The 21170-nt window shown below is 40.6% G+C and overlaps 1 protein-coding gene across 1 annotated transcript in view; it reads right to left on the reverse strand.

The window, feature by feature from the left end:
- The window catches only part of gria4a (glutamate receptor, ionotropic, AMPA 4a), a 72506-nt gene extending 55957 nt beyond the window's left edge, over positions 1 to 16549 (reverse strand). The window contains exons 1-6 of the mRNA XM_039622383.1: positions 16492 to 16549; positions 9387 to 9626; positions 5162 to 5214; positions 4766 to 4897; positions 2566 to 2619; positions 1271 to 1429 (exon numbers count right to left, since the gene is read on the reverse strand). Of these exons, the coding sequence (XP_039478317.1) occupies positions 1271 to 1429; positions 2566 to 2619; positions 4766 to 4897; positions 5162 to 5214; positions 9387 to 9626; positions 16492 to 16549 (696 nt within the window). The remainder of the gene's footprint in view (positions 1 to 1270; positions 1430 to 2565; positions 2620 to 4765; positions 4898 to 5161; positions 5215 to 9386; positions 9627 to 16491) is intronic.
- Between the last annotated feature and the right edge of the window lie 4621 nt (positions 16550 to 21170).

Below are 21170 nucleotides of genomic sequence, written 5' to 3' on the forward strand. Positions count from 1 at the left end.
GCCAGGAGCAATTTGGAGGCATCTATTGTCACGAGAGGTAACTGGATTTCTGTTAGCATTAAATCATTCAAATCATTGTTTCCAGGTTTGTAACACAGTATATGTACATGGCAGCAAAAGTAAATACATTCTCTGAATGCACTTCAGATTTTGAGATTTGAGCACTTACAGGTGTGTTTGCTTCTGTTTTGTGCATCAAAATATGTTCGCTGTGTTTATCTGTCACAATCATGCATAATAGGCTTACCTCAATTAACACACTAAATGTTGTGTAAATGTTAAGGGACGATTGATGAAGCTGACATCTACTAATGAGAATTCATTAGGTGAATCTAAAACTGATGATTAGCTAATTAACACCGGGGCCGGGTGAAAAATAGCGTGCCAATTAGAAATTGTAAAACCATAAATATATATTTGCATCACTGAAAGACACATTCACAGTGCCATCTTTTTGTAGTCCTGTGTGTGTGTGTGTGTGTGTGTGTGTGTGTGTGTGTGTGTGTGTGTGTGTGTGTGTGTGTGTGTGTGTGTGTGTTTTAGGATTATTGAATACAAACAACTTCAGCAAGCGGGCAGAGGGCTGACAGCTGATGTATTTTTAATGGGTAGGTGGACATTTTTTCTATAAATATACCCACAGGCCAGTGCTCTATCAGGGGATTAATTGTGAATGTCTATAGGGAGCTGGAACTATAAAGGTTAAAGAAAGATATCTCAGAAAAGTGAGCAAATAGGTGAGGGGGCCGACACATGACAGCAGAATTTTGTTCTAAACAGACATAGAACACAAAAGTCTTTAGTCTACATAATCTGTATGCATCACGTTAACCTTGAGACTTAATCACAGATAAGCCTTTTCACTTCTGCCATATTCTGAGGTCATGCTCTGATTGGCTAAGAAGCTGTAACACATGCACCACATCACAATCTGAATGGTTCAAATACTGCGTTATCCCCCTGTGGCTGGATACCTGATTGAAAACCTTCCGTGCAGCTTTTGCGTTGAATTTCAGGTACAAAGAGCAATTTGCACATCAATGGCAGTAATGTGTGTGTGTGCACTTCAAGTAATTGTTTATCTCAATACCATGCATTTTTGAAGTAAGTATGAATGGAAGTCCTGCATTTTCTTCATTCCACATTTAGCTGTAGAATTTATTTCAGCACTTCAGCTACCACACAAGACTATGTTTCAGGTACCGAGACCTCTGTCTGACACAGATTACCAAAATGCATATTCAATGATAGAGCAACATGTTTTTATTACCTTTGGTGGGCTTTCAGATCCAGGGTATTCACGCTGATCGAGTTTGTTCCAGCGCTGCATAAGTTTTATGACAATAGGCTTGCTGAAGTCCACTAACTGGAACCCGGTCACATTGGCCCCGCCGTGCATGAACCTTTCCAAAGATATGTCCTTAAAACCCTGGGTAGACCAAAAGCACAACAGAAATAAAGAAATGTGTTTGGAACAATGTAACACATAAACCACAAAAACCTTCAGACCAGACAATGTAATGCAGCCCATTTTGATCTTATGAAACAACCAATGAAACAACCATTTAATCAGTGTAAAGAAGGTACACTTCACTAACTACACATTTATTGCCTGAGATATCTTAATATAAGAAAAAAGGTCTCACTTTTTCTGATACAGAAATGTGTTTTATTTTGTTTGTGTATTTATTCTAACTGTGGAAGCATTGTAAAAGTCAAACAACACCCAGAACTTTCTACAGTAGATCATTTAATTGATTAACTGCTACTTAAGTACTTCGGTATCGTATGAATGGCCATGGGGGGGAGGTCTTTATCAGCAGGAAAATCTGTAAAACATAAAACTTCAGTTAAAAGTCCAAAGTTTATGCCTTCCTTCACAGTTTCCAAAACTGTCCAGTGAGCCAGATTGGAGACCTTGTCGGCGCGATTCTGACCCCCTGGCCTTACATTTGAGACCCCTGGTCTAAGGTTCAAACTCCTCCCACACACTAAGCTCGATATACTCTCCAGATTACATCTTCACAGTGGAAACTTTGCAACACTGACGAATGACATTAATGATCAGGAAAACTGAGTAGATGGTGAGTAGATTACTATATTACCAACTGGTGATATAGTAATCACTAAAAGCTCTAACCTGACCTGAGCCGGACCCTTTTACACTGTCCTGGAGAGAACTACTGTTCAAAAGATTTCAGGAATTAAGGTTGAAACAATGCTGATTTTATTGAGCTTGATTTCAGCAGCTGCCCAAAGGTGTGACTTTGTCAAGGAGAGACACATGATAAAATAATAATTTAGTAAAATACATCATAGGATCTGGTAGAAATAAATAGAAAATAATTAAGTTAAGTTTTTTAATCATTGCAGAAAATCTCCAACTCTGCAACAACAAAGACTTGAAGAGGAATTCTTCAAAGCTCCATCTTGTTTTGTCTAGTATTGCGTGTCTACTGTGGATTCTTAAGTAGGCTTTCGAAATAAAACATTACACAAACACTGTTGGAAACATGTTTCAGAAAACAGCAAGACAACAGTTGAAAGCAACGCCAGCATCCTTACCAGGTTTGCTATGATGTAATGGTAACCTTTGACATGTTTCCCCACACTGACGGCCTGAAAAGAGAGAGAGGGAGAGAAAGCTTGGATTTAATTTGGCAAGCCAGGGGAAAAGACGCATTAGGGAGCACGACAGGGGTGACAAGGACAAAAAAGGTGATTTCCTCCGTCTCTTGCTCCATTACCTTCCTTAACAGTGGTGCTGTGGTTACTTTATTATGCTGATTAAAGGAGGATAAAATGATGAAGACTTTGGTACCATGCTGGCTAAAAACTCTGCAGATTCTTTAAACATTTAAGTGATGCAGAAAACAGCCAGTGTTTTGTGTTTTCGAGACCTTCAAATTGAAATTATAAAATTTCTTTTGTTCTGTTGAAAAAGCTGCTTTTGAGAAGCTTAGTTCCACTAAAGAAAGTATATAATACTTTTTACATACCTAAACTTGAAAACAGGTCAAGTCTGACCCAAACACAATAAAACCTTCAGATGATTTCACTTTTTTCTTTCTTTTTTTTTTTGCTATTTGGTTTCAAACGTGACCTATAAGGTAAAAATATTTCTGCTCAAAACTAAAACCCGTGAGTTTTTGGTCATTGATATTATCCATATAGGGAAATGGAGCGAAAATACAGCAGACTGTGGGAATTCTGACAAAGTAGTCGAATGCATATTCAGGTTAACAAGTGGCATAAACCTAATTAATAAACTGTTCACATTTTTCTTTGTCTCTCTCTCACCCACACATATCAGCGGCTTTGTACTGACGCAGACAGATGTACGTACACACACACGCGTGCACACACAAAGATCGCAGCTGGCAGGGGCAGACAAACAGAGCAGTCTCTGTCTCAGAGCAGGGATGCAAGCCAGTGCCAGCTCTGCAGAGCTGACTAGTGTGTGTGTTTGTGTCTGTATGCCCGTCTCAGTACACATGTGTGCGAGTGTGCGTTTGTGCGTGCGCCTCCGTCTGTCTGTTCACTCAGCACAGAAGCCAATTAAGAAACAGTCTGTGTGTCTGAGATGCCGCTACTAGTGTGGGTTTGTGTCTGTGTAGCTGTATGACTATGTGCATTGTAATGCTGTAATTTTAGCTTTTTTTCCTAATTACATATATTAAATTTCTGTGTGTTATCAGTAATTGTAGGAGTTTCTGAGAGGTATGTGCATTAGTGAATGTGCTTGTGTGTATGTTTGTGTTAGTGAGTTTATCACATATGCAAAGTGAGGATCACATGTAATGACAGGTGGCAGGACCAATGGGATGTTACAGTCCTGAGTCACACACTCTCTCTTTCTCACACACACTCCTGCCACCTGTCAGAGCTCAAGACTTAACCATCAAACAAGACAGACAATCTAATGAACTCAGACAACCATAAGGTGTCCGAGCGCATGCCTTGACGTTTGTGGATACATGCTTGAAATCTGTGTGCGATAGGACTCTTTACTGTCATTACTGCAATCACACGCTGATGTAGCTGTTGGGGAAGTCACAGTTTTTCATTCCACATTTACGAACTCCAGGGAAAAACTCAAATCTTGTTTTCTTTCCAGATGTCAGAAAGCATCAGGCGAGCTGCTGCAACCAGCTGAGTGGAGCAGACAGTCGGCAGACACCAGTGGTCCAGTGAAAAATCTGCATTATGTGGTACTACAGTTGTTAGTAACTTAACATTGATTCTAATTGTTTTCACTGTTTCTCACAGGGTCTCATCTCATTACTTAACACAACCTATTATGTGGTTAAAAGGATCTAAAAACGCATCATTGTGGGCTGGCTCTATCTCATTAAGTGTTAAGTGCAGGTCAGTAATGTTGTCTTGTTTAGCATCCAGATCAGTGTCAGACCTCCATGCACCAGCAGTTGGATATTTTTTTTTTTTTAATTTTTAAAATTCTTTTTATTACTTGTAACCAGGGACTGTAGAGTATTTATAAATGCTGTAAATGTAATGTAGCCATTAATAAACGGCAATAACAACCTCAAACTTACTCTAAAACAGAATTATTTAACATTTAATAGACCTGTTAATTATTCCATGTTTTTCCATCCTGCTGAGTTATCTGCACCACAAATCCCTCCATATTCAACCTCCATACTCAATTAACACGAGTTTACATGGTTTGCTGGCTTAAGCACTATTTTGGATTTTACATTAAAGTATTCACAGTCTTGTTGGTTAAATTTCCCAATAACAGTACCTGTTCCAGGATGCTCTGTAGTCTCTCAGGTTCCAGGTCAATGACATACTTTCTCTCCTGCCGTCGATCCAGGTCCTCTAAGAGTCTCCGATACGCTGCCTCATTGAAACTCTCCACACAGATTGCACTCACCTGTTTTTACATGTCAAATGTGCGCAGGAACACAAGAGCAGACATCATGGATAGAGTCATGCATGTAAACCTCAAGCAAATGAAAAAGCTATTTGAAGAACTGATGACAGAAATGTGAATACACAGCATGGGAGCACAGTGTGTGCATGTGGCTGTTTAAATTAATATACTAGTTGTGTGCTCTGAGAGAGCATGACAATTCTTGTGCATGTGTGTGTGTTTTAGCAGGTTTCCAAGAATCTGTGCGTTTGTGTGTGTCCTGACCTGCCATCCGTTCTGCCCCGCTCGCTCCATAATTGCCTGCAGTATTGCATAACCTAAACAACAGAGAGTAAGGGAAGCAAAAAAGAGAATTAATGCTGCACTAGGTATATGATGCAGTTGAAAAATGGATAAATTATGCTTTGCTGTTTTTCCAGAAAAAAAACTAAATAAATAAAAGCGCTCGTGTTTTCAAAATCTGTTGTCTTAATCATAGTTGGGGTAAAACTTTTGCACACTATACCAGAATTGGCAAACTGTTTCCCGGTGTGCATTACGCTTCATCCTTCAAAACTAGGGGCAAAATGCTTAGCACTTATTGCATCTTCAACTTAATTTTTTAACATCTGAATTGTCTGTCGAATTCTGACAATCAGTGTTGACATTTCATTGAAATTAAATTCTCTCAATCCTTTTTCCCCCTTAGTAGTAAAGTAGGATTAAAAAGTAATTCATATGTAAATACTTAGTATTTATAGTCTGGAATCAAACCCATAAAATGGACTTCTGCTTCGACAATATGAGGCAACACATCTTTGAACAGGCTTAATGCGTTTCTAATGAATCTGACTCGATCAAACAAGCAGCAGGTGTCAACATGAGTGACAATGAATATAATATTACACCGAACAACTGTCATGTTGGGTCAAGACAAATGGGAAGCATGTAATAATAAGTAATAACACAATGCAACAGCAATATTCTTTTTTAATATTGGCATGCGGCCATGTTTCTATCAGGATGAGCGCTGAATCAAACCTCGATGCTAACTCTCTGAGCAAAGCAGATTCGATCAAAATAAAATGATATCACAATTCACTGAAAGTCACATGGACACAAAGGCAGAGAAACACGAGCACAGCAGGAGTCTCCTAAAACACAAGACGAGAAAGCGCACTCTCTAGTTTGACCTTTTTAACTTCTCGATTGATGCTATATAGAATCATACATGTGTCTAAATGAAAATATGTCTGTGCCTAAAACTTAACCTAAAACTCTAAAAAGCTAAAACTTGGTGTGAAAAATAAACTGAAAAAAAAAAAAGATTTTGTAAACTTACAAAATTCACTAAACTAAAAGAAAATATGTTTTTGATATTTTGTTCACATGTGTCATCACAACCTGCCTGGATGAGACTTTGCTGATTTTGTTTATTAAGAATTAGAAGGTCTGCGTGACCTCGAGTCAACCACCTTCGCAAAGTGCTGTGTTTTTACTGCAATAACCAGTTTAAGACTAGCTAATAAAAACTAAACTAAAAATCATCATTTTTCACTGCACCCTGCCTTTTGCCCTGTAACCGTTGGGATGGGCTTTAGCACACCTGCAACCCTGAACTGGTGAGGCAGAAGAAAATAAAGAGTGTATAAAAACTAAACTCAAATGAGCTTATCTGCTTCAGAAACTACACTTTATTGAACACAAAAAATCAAAATAAAATCAGAATTAAAACTAATTGCAGAATACAAAATGATTATTGTAAAATAAGCTGAAGTTACTCGGGTATTTTGCTGTATGTGTGCCTTCCTATGTACTGTGTTTACACATATTATCTAATGCTTTCAGAAATGGGCATGCAGTAATATAATCTATTTGAATTTGTCTGTGTAGGCATTTGCCTTTGCATGCACATGTGCAGTTCTGTGGACGTCCACAGTTCGTGCCTCTGTGAGTGTGTGTTAGCAGCTGTCTCCAGAGCAGAGCAGGGAGCATAAAACAGATCACAGTGTTACTGCCCATTTTCCAGCACATTACAGGCAGCAGGTCTTGATGGGAGCCTATAATGAAGGGCCCTGCCTTGGCCAAGTCATGGGTGAGTACAGCCCAAATTCTTACGCATCCATCTTTTGCTCCATTTCTCCCTCCTATCCCCCTTTCTCTCAAACATTCCCCCTCCTTCCTCTGCTATATGCTACTGTACATCCCCAGAGGCTTGTGATTTTGTCTGTCTACTTATTCCTCCTTTCTGTAATGTTCCCTCTGCCATCCTTCACTGCCCCCCATCTACCTCCACTTTCTCCTCTTCCTAGCCCTTCCCCCGTCACCTTGTTTGTCTCCTCCTCTCATGACTCACAGCTAATTTTTTGTCTTTTTGACTTCGCCACCAGCACGACTGACCTAACCTGTGTTTCCTGTTCCCCCTTTTCCTTCCTCTTTTTTTTCCCCTTTTGCTCCCCCGGGTAATAACTTACAACAACGAAGGCCACAGGATGCTGGCTGAGGCACCTACACACATGCACACACACACCCACTATAGTATGGTCTGGGGACTTTACGTCATGTTTGACCTGTGTTTCACTCCCTGTGGCTGGGGATTAGTCTGCGTGGGAGTGTAAGTGTGTGTCTATTTGTGCGCACATATAGGTGTGTGTGAGAGAAATAACGTGCCAAGCATCCCCATGACAGTGGTTAGGGACTGAGGGCATCAGCTGTGCCTGCTCCACTATAACTTGCGTGCACTGCATGATGGCATGGTCGAATCAAAAGCAGGTGAACGCCGCGAGAGCTGAGGCCAAATCTTTGTCTCTGGCTGAAAAGTGCCAAATCACCACTGTTTCAGCTGCTATCCTTATAAAGTCTGCTCATTGCCAGTAATAAAACCTTTGTGTTTCCATGAGAACACAGGGCTAAATATGGGAGTTACTTTATGAAAAAAGAAAGAAAAAAAGGAAAGAAAGGGCTAAAGGGTAAGAGGGGTACGCCCTTACTGCTTTTATAGGAATTAAGAGAGTCAGTAGCAGCTGGGTGCTGCTAATCAAATGCCCTTGATTAACTGATAATCTGCAAGTCTGAGCATCTCTTTGAAAGCAAAAGTTTTGACAGTTTGATGTTCTGGCGGATTCAGGAACGTGTTAGCTCAAGGAGCTGATGTCCCAGGAAATCCACCATATAGTCAAACAATGCAATGCTCGGCCTTAGAAATGCAAAACACCTCCAAGCAATATGTCTCAGGGTCTGCAGGCCTCAGTAAGTGTGTTAAATGTTAAAGTTTGTGACAGCACAATTAGATGAAGATTGACTGGTAAACACGTACAGCTTGTTTGGAAAGGCTGCCAGGAGAAAGCCTCCCCTATCGTAAAACAAAACGAAACAGGGCTGTATGACTTAGGTTTGCAAAGATGCTTTTGAACAAATCACAAGACTTTAGGGTTTGCATTGGAAAGACATGACCAAAGTGGAGATGCCCAGCAAAGTGCCACGATTGGTGAAAACCAAACACAGCACAAACACCTCATGCCAACTGTTAAGCACGAGCATGGAGGGTTGATCATTTGGGCTTGTTTTGAAGCCACAGGACTTGAGCCATCCAACAAGACAATGATCCCAAGCACAGCAGCAAATCTACAACAGACAGGCTGTAAAAGAAAAGAATCCAGGTGCTGCAAAGACCCAGTTGAAGTCTAGACCTCAATGCTGTGAGATGTTGTGCGGGACCTTAAGGAAATGCACGCAAACCTCAAATTACAACATTATAACGCAGAGCGAGCTAACCACAGCAGGTCTTTATCCTGTCTCACCCCCCAATTGGTCGCGGCAGATGGCCGCCCCTCCCTGAGCCTGGTTCTGCTGGAGGTTTCGTCCTGTTAAAAGGGAGTTTTTCCTTCCCACTTTTGCCAAAGTGTTTGGGTCATATGACTGTTGGGGGTTTGTCTGTTTTCTTTGTATAATTGTAAGGTCTTTACCTTTGTAATGTAAAGTGCCATGAGGCAACTCTTTTTGTGATTTTGTGCTATAAAATAAAACTGAACTGAATTGAATTGAATTAAATGTGAAATACTAAGAATCAAAAAGAAAATTATTACTTTAATTTTAAAAATTTTTTAACACTAAGAATGGATCCAGAAGCTACTGGATCATGTGGTGTACATAGTATTAACAGAATGACATTGAGTCCTATGAAAACAATGACACACCTGCCCATTAGTGCTTGGATTTTTTTTTCTGTGCATCATGGCAACCCATGTAATTCTATAAGTACATAATGCTTGCCCAGTTACGTTCCAGTCTTTTAGGCTTTTCTAGTTGAAACTGACCATTTTACTATATTACAGCCCCTTTTTTAAAACCTTCCACAAAATCTTCTCTGACTTTGCTCTTTAAAACTCTGAAGGAACAAAGTTAAGTAGAAGAAAATGAGAAGTGGTCAGATTTTGTTTTTTCATACGACCACTATAAATTCGAGCTGTTATTACATGCATCATTAGCGCATTCATTGCTGGGCATTTACCTCTGTCTGTGTCGTAGAGGAAGACGAATCGGCTCCAGTCATAGTGGTCCAACAGGGACAGCAAAGCTCCTCTGATGGACGGCCGAAGCTGCAGTGTGAACTGGCCCTCGCCTTCAGTGGGGAAGCTGGGTGTCACTAGGCTGATGTGCAGGGCGCCGCAAAACGATGTCAGCGTGTTTACTGAACGCTTGTCGTAAAGGCCGAAGATAGCGAAGACCCCCCTTGAATACTGAGAACAGACTGTGGACAGAGAAAAGGTGGAAGATGGGGAGGGGTCGGGGGATAGAGTGTCGGACACAAAAGGGATCCAGGTAGAAGAAGAAAAAAAGTGGGTAAGTTGACAAAAATACTATATGACACTATGTAATACTCAGTGACTCAGGTTTTGAAAGCTGCTAGAGAAACGGTCCAAAAACAGCAAGAGGGGAGGATGGAGAAGAACACATGGCCCTTAATTAAATTCACACTGTGGAATCTGGTTTCACATGTGAACCAATTTTAATGAGAGACGGCTTCAACTTGTGTCAGCTATGCACTAACTTTACACTCCTAATTAGACCCACAAACTACATTTTTTCTTTATTTATTTTTTTTGAGTTGTGTGTGTGACTAATTTTGCAAATGCCTAATGAAACAGAACAGATCTTGAAAATACATCAGTCATTTTCACATTAGACTGCCTCTGCAAAATGACTTTTATTTCATCCAAAACAGGCCCCAACACAATATCCCTCTCTGCCGCTTCTTATGTACTTACACATGTAGTTATAAATTACAAGCACAAACATTTGCAGGGGCATGGGTGGAAAATCAGACGCCAACCTAAGCCACCCGACAAGACATTTTCAACTGCTCACACAAAATCGTCCCCAGTTGCCAAAATTCATGTTGCTTCTTATGCATTTTTTGAGAAAATTAAAATGAAATCCAAACTCCCAACAGCTTTTAGATCCTTGAGATCCATCTTTGCACACATACAGACATGCAGAGCCAAAAAAATAAAAAAAACGAGTTCACTTCAAATATAGTCATTTTCTGCTACAGCACTGCAGCTCAGTCTCCAAACATCCGGAAGCTTTCAAACATGACAGAGAGAAGAGTAAAAAGCTCTGACATCTTCCGCTATGTCGCTTCTGCAAAATTCTACCCTCTGCTTTGTTTTGTCATTCATCTTTGTAGCTCAACCAAGAAAAAAGCACTTGGTATGTGAACAGAGGAATCCTCCATATTCTCAAAAAAAAAAGAAAAAAAAAAGAAGAGGACAGAAATTAAGCGAGTGAAATCTAAGAAAACTGTGTCATCATTTATTTCTTTTTATAGGATTTAATGTTTCACTTCGGCTGCCCACTTTCTCTTTTATCCTCTTATTCCCTCCTCCTCTTTCTTTCCTAAGTCCCATTCTTTCTTTCTTTCAAACAGTCATGTTTTTGGACTTCATCTCCAGCCTGCATCATAATTCACTCTCCGCCCCATCGTACGTCACACTGGAGTAAACAGTAAGGCAGGAAGACTGCAGGGTTTGCTTTTGGCAACAGTCAGGCATTACTCTAAATTCTTTCCTGTCTTTCTCCCTCTATTTATCTTCTTGCGCATCACACCACCTCATACCTTTGCCCCTTTCTTTAGTTTTTCAGGCAGACGCTCCATCCATCCTCTCTCTTTCAGCTTCCAGCATCATCCACTTTCCTTCATCTATAGCTGCCTCCTCTTCCTGTTCCTCCTGCTCTCCCTCCCCCTGGGACTCAGAGTAATTCCATTATCAGCTATAAGCCTCAGTGGGGGTAAACACTGAGGGAGATGCAGCTTTGACGCTTGGGCTTGTGGCAATTAAACAAAGCTGAGGCCCCTACACCCAGGAGGCGATAAGGCAGGGATTTAGTCTCTGATTATGACAGGAGCTAAATGTCTTCAATTCAGAGAACTAGCATACTAGACGTACTTAGCATGCGTCATTCAGCAGTAGCTGAGTCATGGTGTTCTTAAAGTCAATGTTCTTAGTGTCTTCCCAAATGAGTTTTACAACTTTTTCCTAGATTTCGGTTGATATTTCAGTGCACATGAGCGTAACATAAGCGATGCTGAAATGAGGTTGTGTTATAAGATAATAAAAAAAGATTGTACTTTTTTAGTGAAGTGCCAGGAAAGTGCAGTACTTGGAGTTTCATCTTTGATAAATGCTAAAGAAAATCCATTTGTATGTATTACAGTACAACTGGCTTAATTTTGGATGAATTTGTGGTACAAGGATCAACTATTTTGAGTTAAGGAAAAAAACCCAGCAGAATGAGAAATAATAGAACTGAAGCAGTGAGCATGTGAGCTGACATCCTGGGTAGCAGATTGGAGCCGAGCTCCTGTGCCAGCTGATGACTTCTTTTGAAATTTGACTGAAACTTCTGGCTTAGATGCAGCTTATGACATCACTTGTCTTCAAATTTGACTTTCCATCTACCTCATAGGCCTCCATCAAAACCTAAAGAAATATTGATAGCCTTAATCCCAAACCAGTCTATTTTTATACAATACCAAGACAGCTGCAACTATACACACAGGCCCAGAGCACATAACTGAAATCCCACTTTTCATTCATCTGAGCCTTCATTCTTAGCTTCTGTTCTCCATCTATCGCTTCTTCTCTTTTTTCTGTTCGTGCTTCCTGATGTTGGTTTTGCCTTTCTTACACTCACGTGTCTTCGTTTCTCTCTTGATTCCCTTTCTGATCTATGCCTCTATTGGCTTGTTTTTTTTTCCTAAAACCCCCTCCACCAACACCACCCTGCCGCAAGGCTGGAATGTGCCAGACAGTGGCGTCATTGTAATAAAATGTGTGCTAAGCTTGCTTCGTAAAGCTTTAATGAGAGGAGGGGACCAGCGCCATGGTACATCATCACCACAGTTAAAGCACTGGACACAATAGGTCTCCAGGGACATCTCCTACATTTACATCTAGTTGCTTCCCCTTCACTTGTTCACGAGCATCTCCTTTTTTGTTAATGTACAGTCTGTTTTTTGATTCTTAATTACTCGCTCTGTCTGTCAAACATCTCTGTTTCTCTGCGCATACCCCTCCATAAATCTGATGTCCTTCCTTTGTCTGCATTACTCAAGCCTCTACATCCTGCTCCGCGGCTGTCCATGTTATTCTCTGATTTGTATCTCTGTGTTTATATAGAAAGCCCTCTCAATCATCTGCATACTCTGCAAAATCACTTTATTTCTTGTTTTCACATTCAAATTTGTCCAATTTGCATAACAGGGAAGAAAGAATGTTGCTGAAACAGTACAATAATTCACAGTCTAATAGAGTCGCTCTCTTTGCTTCTCTGGTGTTGTTCGCTCTTTAACCATTTTCCCTCTCAAATCCCTCACCATGATGCTGATGTCTTTACAAAAGCTTCTTGCTTTTCTTTTGTTAAAATAGCAGAGAGAATAGATACCTTCTGTAACAGCACAGCATCAAAACTTATACGCACATACACCCCATACTGTAGATGCTGTAGTCACCTTCACACACAAGCATCCCTCCATCCTCCAAAGCACACATGCAATTCTCAGTCTGTGATCTCACATTACCTTGAGGCAAAGGCCAAAATAAAGCACGCACATGAGCAAATGAGGAGTACAAGCTTGTTTAAAAGCCATAAGGTGCATATTCCCTGACATTGCCTGGGGCTGCCTACAGGGCAGAGCAGTAGTACCCGAGAAAGGGGGGTGGGGAGTGGGGACGTGGTGAATACCAATAATCAACTTTATGTGCAATATAATTATAGACAAATAAACTGCACAATGGCTTACACTGAAAGTTCACGTTTAACTCATTTACCCAGAGGTAAGCTCTGGAGAAGCAAGCTCCTGTGCTTTTTTGTTCCAGCACAGCAAAAGTGTTCAGTCCAGATTTTCAAAGAAAAAATATTTTACTGCTCGAGGATGATCCTTTGAACAGTAAAATGTCCACAGTGACTGAGACTCCTACTGTATGTAAAGGTTAGTTATCCTATTCAAAAAAACATATTGTGCCAGTTAGGGTTAGTGTTCATTTTTTGCTCTGGTAATTTCTCATGTCTTGCTCTGACTTGCACTTCCTCCCCGGCTCATGTTCCTGATTGTCATCACCTGTCTCTTGTTACCCAGCTGTATCCATTCCTGCTGATTATACGTGTGTGTGTGTGTGTGTGTGTGTGTGGCCACAAGGTCTTTCTTGAGTTATCTGATCCAGCATTGTCTGTTTGTGGAACTCCTGGTTTATTGTGGTCTCTGTTGTGAACTGTTGGATTACCTTTATTCTTTGATTGCACTTTGTTATATTTTTGAGACTAGTCACATTCATTAAATGTATCTGACCGGTAGGGTATGAAATAGAAAAACAACTAAATTAATTAGAGATGCACCGACTGGCAAGCCAGATTTGCTTGGCCCTGATTGGTCACCAGCTAGTCAACCTCAGGTAGGTCAGATTAGGATAAGGTAAGGTAAAATATGCTAGGTAAAGTCGGGTGTACAGCAGATTATTTTCAGTGAACTCTTTGCACCTCTTTCTAGCAGCAGAGCACTTTATTTTCAGTTGTTTCAGTGAGAAAGCTTACTGCAGAACTTACTCCTCTAACTTACTGCAGTTTGGGGGGAATTGTTAGGTTTGCTAGCCATGTGACATAAAACAATTCCTGTTTACATTCGCACCTATGGCCAGTTTTAAATCACCAATTAACCTAACCCATGCACTTTGGGAGGAATGCAGAAAGAACCCACACAAGCACATGGAGAATATGCAAACTCCCCACAGAAGGGAAGCCACCAGTGGGTTCTAACACAGGGGCTTGTTGTTATGGGGTGACAGTGCTAACCACTCCATCATTCTAGAAGTTTCTTTTATTACACAGTGAAGCACTACATTTGTATGGGCATCAATAGCTCTGTTAAAGAGGACCATTATAAAGACAAGATAGAAGACAAAGTTTGGAGATCAATAAAATCTGGCAGAGAGCAAAGTCACTGTATGGATTTCAGATTAGTTCCCATATAATACACCATCCTGGAGATTATGACACAATGGAGCAACTTCTTGCAAAAAGCTGCCGGCACCACAAAGGTTAGAAAAGAAATTTCATAATATGCCTGTAAAATTGTTTTAGTGTTTTCAATAAAATCATGCAACAGTAAAACACATAAATCACCTTTTCCCGCAGCTCTTCGTAAAAAGCAAACAGGCTAACAGATGCTTCTGTAATAGACAATCATGCACACTTTTTACACACATTTATTTTTAAATCAAGAAAGCAGCTTTTTATCCACTCTATTTATGAGCAAAAAAAAGGTATATGAAGTCAGGCTAAAAGCCTAAAGATCAATATTCTTTGAGAGAAAACGCTCACTACTTTATAAAATAGATCAAAATTAGGAGGCATCCCGAGAGCTTTTTAAGCAATGGCCAATTGTTCAGCACCAAAATAAAGAGGTATGCACAGCAGTATAAGCAATATAAGCAAGAGGCATAAACGAGTTATGAAGAATTAAATATTTTTGTGGTTTCCTTCCCGGAGACATTATTATAACGCATTCTTCTCCCTAGAAGAGCTACCTAAAGAGCTTTTTGAATCTCAGGGGATACGTTTATCCAGTTTAATAAAACACATTTATAATGCAAAAATCTGCAAACATGCAGAGAACAATTGATCAGACATTTTTAGGGACATCATGCCTCAAGTGGGCTAATTAGTAGCATTATAAAGACAAGATAAAAGATAAACCTTGAAAATCAATAGTCTGGGAAGAACATTCGGCCACCTTATGGATTTCATATCGAATCCTCTCCAGTAGAACATAGCTAATAGGATAACTGAGCCACAACAGCTTCATAAACAGGGGCAGTGATTATTGAGAATGATAGATTGCTATGTGCCCTACTGTGTGTGTGTGTGTGTCTGGTTTTGCTGTGCTTGTGAATAAGGCCATTCATTTCTCTGTCTGCCTGCTTCTCCTGTCTATCTCGCTCTGTCTTCCCTTTTTTCTTCCCTCTTTCACAAAACTGCCTCAAGCAGAGAGAAAACGGAGGCTTCGGTTGTTCTCAGTGAGGGAAGGAAAGAAGAAATGCAGAGAGAGAGAAAAGCAAGAGAGGAAGAGAGTAGTTCCAAAACCCATGAGGGGCTCTGACAGCAACAAGAGAGTGTAAAGTCTGCCAAGCAGACAGTGCAGAGGAAAAGAAGAGGTAGAGAAAGATATTTACAAACAGGCAGAAAGAGAAAGTGAGGAAATACTGCTGTGGAGGGCAGTGAAGGAATAGAAAAGGCTTGGAAATTAGTCCTTAAATGCACTCATAGCCATTTGGATGTGTTGGGAGTCAGGTCTTCACATGAGCACACACTGAGTTTACACTAACACACTGACACACACACACCGACACACACACATGCAGAGCTGCTTCAAAGAGCATTCATAATATGTCTTTTTTTAGGACCCGTGTCTGAATACAGGGTTGAATGTCGGGTCAGGGGTGAGGGACATCAGGAGAAAATGCTCCTGGGTAGAACTACCACACTTACTTCTTTATTCTCTTTGATTGCATCTTTCTGCTTCTCTGCACCTGTTCATCCTCCTCACTCCTCCCCAGCTCCTCCCCCAGGGCCTGTCCCTGAGGCTTCATGAATAAAGCTTCTAAGAATAACAGTAATGACTGGGGAAAATGAGGACAGGTACCCAAGAGAGAGGCAGCTACAGTACTTGTGTGGCCTTTAGTGTTATCACATTTAGGGAATACTAATAGTGGGTGACACTATGGCTCCCTCCCTGCTATCAAATACATGTAAAAATAAATACTTGGACACTTTAGTTCTTACTTTGGGATCATTTATCCTGTGACTGAGGTGAGTTAAATGTTACTGATTTTCTGTAGTTCACAATGAGTTGAGGTTATTGTCTGTCCATCTCAGTCACCTGGAGAATATGTTCATATACAGTAAATATATCAGCAAATCATTGTCTTACAGTGCATTTCATTTGCAAACCCACAGGTTTTTCTTTTGCAGTGAAATTTCCACTTGCAGAAAGAAAAGCATGAATGAATTGTGTGCAGGTACTCGTGAAACCTGACTAAAGCCTGGTTGATCCTCACCGCTGTTGCCCTCGCAAGCGATGTTGAAAGTGATGACGCAACTTTTGAGGCGAGTCATGCTTTGGTGTTATTTCAGCAGCTCTCAATTTTTCTGTCCTTGTGTGAGTATACAGTCTTGTTGGTAAAAACCGATGAGATCGATTTTTACCGACAGGATCGTACAGACTTATATCAGCACAGGAGCTTCTCAGGGATTCTCACATTGCTGTGGGAGATGTTGCAACAGCCTGAAAAGACATTCTGGAGAAAACTAAGCAAAAAAAAAATTTGCCATAGTTTTGCTAACTTTTTTGACTTTTTCTAGTCCCACAAGATTTTTTTTGTTTGGCGACACTTATTGTTCCGGAAAAGACTGCAGTGAGCTAAGAGCCAATGCAAACAGCGATGGTCTGTGGTGACATCACAGAAGGAGTGCAACAACAAACAATCAGTGCGGTGCCCATGAACCTGCCATAAATGTTTCTTGAAGCAGAGGTTATGATATTCACTTTAATTTCTGCAAATTTGAAACGTACGTATGTAAACATTAATCTCTGGTCTTACTATCATGTGGTTTATAGTTCCATCACGCAGACTAACCAACCCACATGCTTAACTTAGGGAATAAATCGTATCCGAAGCTCCAAATGTAATTGCAGAACACATTTGGTAACACAAATTTGTCTGCAAAATGTGTTCTCATGCCAGGGTGTCAAATACCCCTAAGGTGTCTTTTGGCATCAGTATTCTCCAAGTTTGTTACACTGCTCAGAGCTGTTTTTACTCACTGCTTTGTTGGGATTCGGTACCAAAGCTAGTTTGTCAGATGTGGAACCAGATCATGTTTTAAGTTAAATGAGCTCTTTAACATCATCCACCGTACAAAAATGATGCAGACCAGTACCCTCTTTGACAATTTAAGTGGAAAGCATATTAAAAAAAATAGACTTCTTCCTCATTTTTTGAATTGCACAAACATGAAATTGACATTTCGTAAAGAGTCACTTCTGGGTTTCGAAAATTTTTAATAACCTGTCTTAATGTGGTGTGAAGCCTGCACATCAGGGCTATAATGGGCTTCAAAAATTGCTTCTTAATATTAAGTTTGTGGCATTTTCCTGCATTAGTCAACTCTGAAAATGGAGGGTTCTAATAAAATGGGGAGCAAGGGAATTACATGTACAAGTGATTGAACACCGATGTGAGTTGTAACTGGTATTATCTCAGTCCAATGAGCCATGGACACGACCGATCAGCAGTTCTGTTTTCTGTGTAGTCGTGAGGAAGCGATCGCATTTTGGTAACATCTCATTAGTGTCTCAAGTTCATATCTCTTAGCTCAGCACATTACTTTGGAACATGAGGCTCTTCTAGAAAAGATTGTGCTGCCCTCACGTCAAAGAGATTTACTGTATTGAAAACTAACATAACTAGGTTAAGAATGAGCCTCAAACACCAACACACATCCACACGACTGATGTGCCACCCTTTAGAGCACAGGTGTCGAACTCCAGGCCTCGAGGGCCGGTGTCCTGCAGGTTTTAGACGTGTCCTTGATCAAACACAGCTGATTTAAATGGCTAAATTAACTCCTCAATATGTCTTGAAGTTCTCCATAGGCCTGGTAGTGAACTGATCACTTGATTCAGGTGTGTTGACCCAGGGTGATATCTAAAACCTGCAGGACACCGGCCCTCGAGGCCTGGAGTTCGACACCCCTGCTTTAGAGTGATCATTTTTGTAAGTGGCAATTGCAATAAATAGTCCACCTTCCTAAATATCTTACCCTTTATGAAACAAAACACTGCTTGAATGTCCCCAGGATTGTCTTTACCGAGGCGTGTTATCAATCTTGTAATGGAGAACCTGACAAAAAGTCTCAAAGCAAAGCTCCAGCCCAAAGCAGATCTGCTCACAGCTTGATACACCAGTAAAACATGCATGCACACACAGACTCACACATCTGCACGCACAGTTGGAGCGGCATATACAACGCTGACAATGCGCTACAAAAAACTTTGTCTCAACAGTGAGGTCTGCAACTGCCGAGATAAAAGATGGAGAGAGTAAGGAAGTGGGAGGGAAATGATAAGAGGGAAAGAACGAAGGAGACTACACATCACCTGTCACAGGGTTTTGCTACCATATGGGATGCAGTTTTTTAAATAGGGACAATCTATAGTGTGTGCATGCATGTGTACGTGTGTGTGTGTGTGTGTGTGTGTGTGTGTGTGTGTGTGTGTGAGTGAGTAAGAAAGAGGAAGGTGACAGTGTTTTTTTTTTCACTTCAGTCATCTTTAAGGACTACTAACGATAGCTAAAACCCCCTGGGGCTGTCCAGTATGAACACAGGCATCTCATCCCCCCAACCCCAACACACACACACACACACACACACACACACACACACACACACACACACACACACACACACACACACACACACACACACACACACACACACAGCCAATATCAAAACCATTCATCACAGTAGACAAGGGAGGATGGAGGGCAGGAGAAGAAAGTAAGGAGGAGAGAAAGAAACTCTCTATGCCAGCCTCATATTGTATGTAAGTACTTTTAGCTCCCCCGAGGAGTGATCACACAGAAAAATCTGCAAAAAAAAAAAGCCCACTCCTTTCCAATGGTATAGCACACTTGATGTGTACTTTTCTCTTGTGATGTGCCTTGTGTTATCCTTGCAGTTTTGCAACCATCCAAAAGCCAATTTAATATTCTCCGCTTGTTAATTTCACACTCTGATTCAACAGCCCAAGGTGCGTAAAGCCGTTTTGCTGGACAACTTTAGGTGTTTTTGAAGTGGATGCTTCTTCTGCTGTACGCTCTGTGTGATTGCTTCTTAGGAGCGCCTGCAAAAACATGATAAGTAGCAATCACACGGAGCGCTAACTAGGTCATATGTGCACAAGTGCATCACGGTGACTAGTTACCACTACTGCAGTAGCTAATTACTATCGTCAAATAGTATCCTTAGTCTTCATCATCAGTGATGAAAGAAAAAGTTAATGTGACAAAACTCAAAACTGTGATTGTGGTTTGGATAGGTTTAGGTATAGTCATGGTAAGATGAAAGTACAGCCTCTTTAAAGTCTAGGATTTTACTTATCAGGAGGTGTTGTGCTTAACAAACTTTAAAACCGTATGAGGATGATTTTTTTTATCATGTTCTGATATGTAAAACCTTTCATTTGCCTGCGGCTTTGGAAAACGATCACAGTTTGGATGAGAATAAGGAGTTTTGTTATGGGTCAAACTGCTACTTTCTCAGGGTTACAGGACCTCTGTTGTCATGGTCATAATAACTTTTTTGCCATGGTTGAAAGGAACCCATTTCAACTGCCAATATGCAATCTCCCGTGTAAAAAGACCCCACTTTGTTAAGCTGACCATCTATTCGAACTTCTCCCTGTGGACTTTCGACCTCTATAATAATATCACCTGATCACATTCAGAGCTCCCAAGGGACACGCATTGTGATTCCTACAGCTGAAACTAGCTGCTTTGTCATTTGAATATTTTTTGTGCGACTTGCTGAAATGGCTGATGCTGTCCTTTCAGAGGATGTGAGAAAGGCAGCTGTTTCTACTTATTTCTATTTCAACTTCCAAGGAATCGATGAGGATCTGAATTAGTGTCCAATGACAATTCTGAGTCTTATTAACGTTCCAAAAATTGCTCTGTGTTACTCTGTTTAACACACAGCATGTCACAGAAATAACTGAATAACACATGACAAGAAAAGGCTGCCGGTCTGATTTCCGATATTGACTGTAAAATTGGGAGAGGAACACAAAGCAGTTGATTTTATCTCAGGTCTTTTTTCTTGCAGGGCCGTCAGCAAAGCTCGGACTACTGACTGATGCATAATGAGCCAGACAATGCAACTGTTTGAATAGCTGTCAGGGATAACCATCTCTCAAAGTTCAACTACTGTTGCCTGATTTTCCTGTTAAAAAATAAAAGATTGCAAAATGTGTCTGTGTTTCTATTTCAAGTTTATCTCTGACCTCGTCTCTTCCTTTCTGATGATAACATTTAAGAGTAGAAATGAATAGAAATGAGCACGAGAATTGAAATGTGGACTATGGACATCATGCAGATGCACAATCACCCAAAAATTGCATATGTGTGTGTGCTGCACATCTATCTTCTCCTGTCAATATAACTACAACAAATGGAGGAATGTTACTTAATGGCTTGTTTGAAATAGTAACACAAATATGTCCGGATGCCACTGTTTATGTGTGTGTGTGTGTGTGTGTGTATGTCCTTCCAGCTGAGCACAGGTCCACAGTGATTGAGTGTGCTCACAAGATAAACAGAGCAGTAATGTAAGGGAGGTAATGGCGTCCCATCATCCATTTTTCCTGCTGTCTCAGTGCTCCCTCTCACTATTCCTCATCCTTTCTTCAGCCCATCTATCTTGCTCTCTTGCTGATCTCTGTCTTCTTCTTCATCTCTTTCCATCCGCCGAGCTCTCACCTCCAGTTAGTGTGACTCTATCCTTTAGATGAATTCATGTAAATTCAATTACATTTAAAACTTTCAGTTTGAATTGAATCGAGTCAAATCGAGTCAAGTCTAAACAAACTAAGTCACGGTAATTTCATCTGCCTCATCTTACAGTACAAGTTGGCAGTGGCAGGAGAAACAGGAAAGCAGATGTCTGCTGAATGAAT

Source organism: Oreochromis aureus, linkage group 14 (assembly GCF_013358895.1).
Source record: "Oreochromis aureus strain Israel breed Guangdong linkage group 14, ZZ_aureus, whole genome shotgun sequence".
In the NCBI taxonomy this organism is placed as follows: Eukaryota; Metazoa; Chordata; class Actinopteri; order Cichliformes; family Cichlidae; genus Oreochromis; species Oreochromis aureus.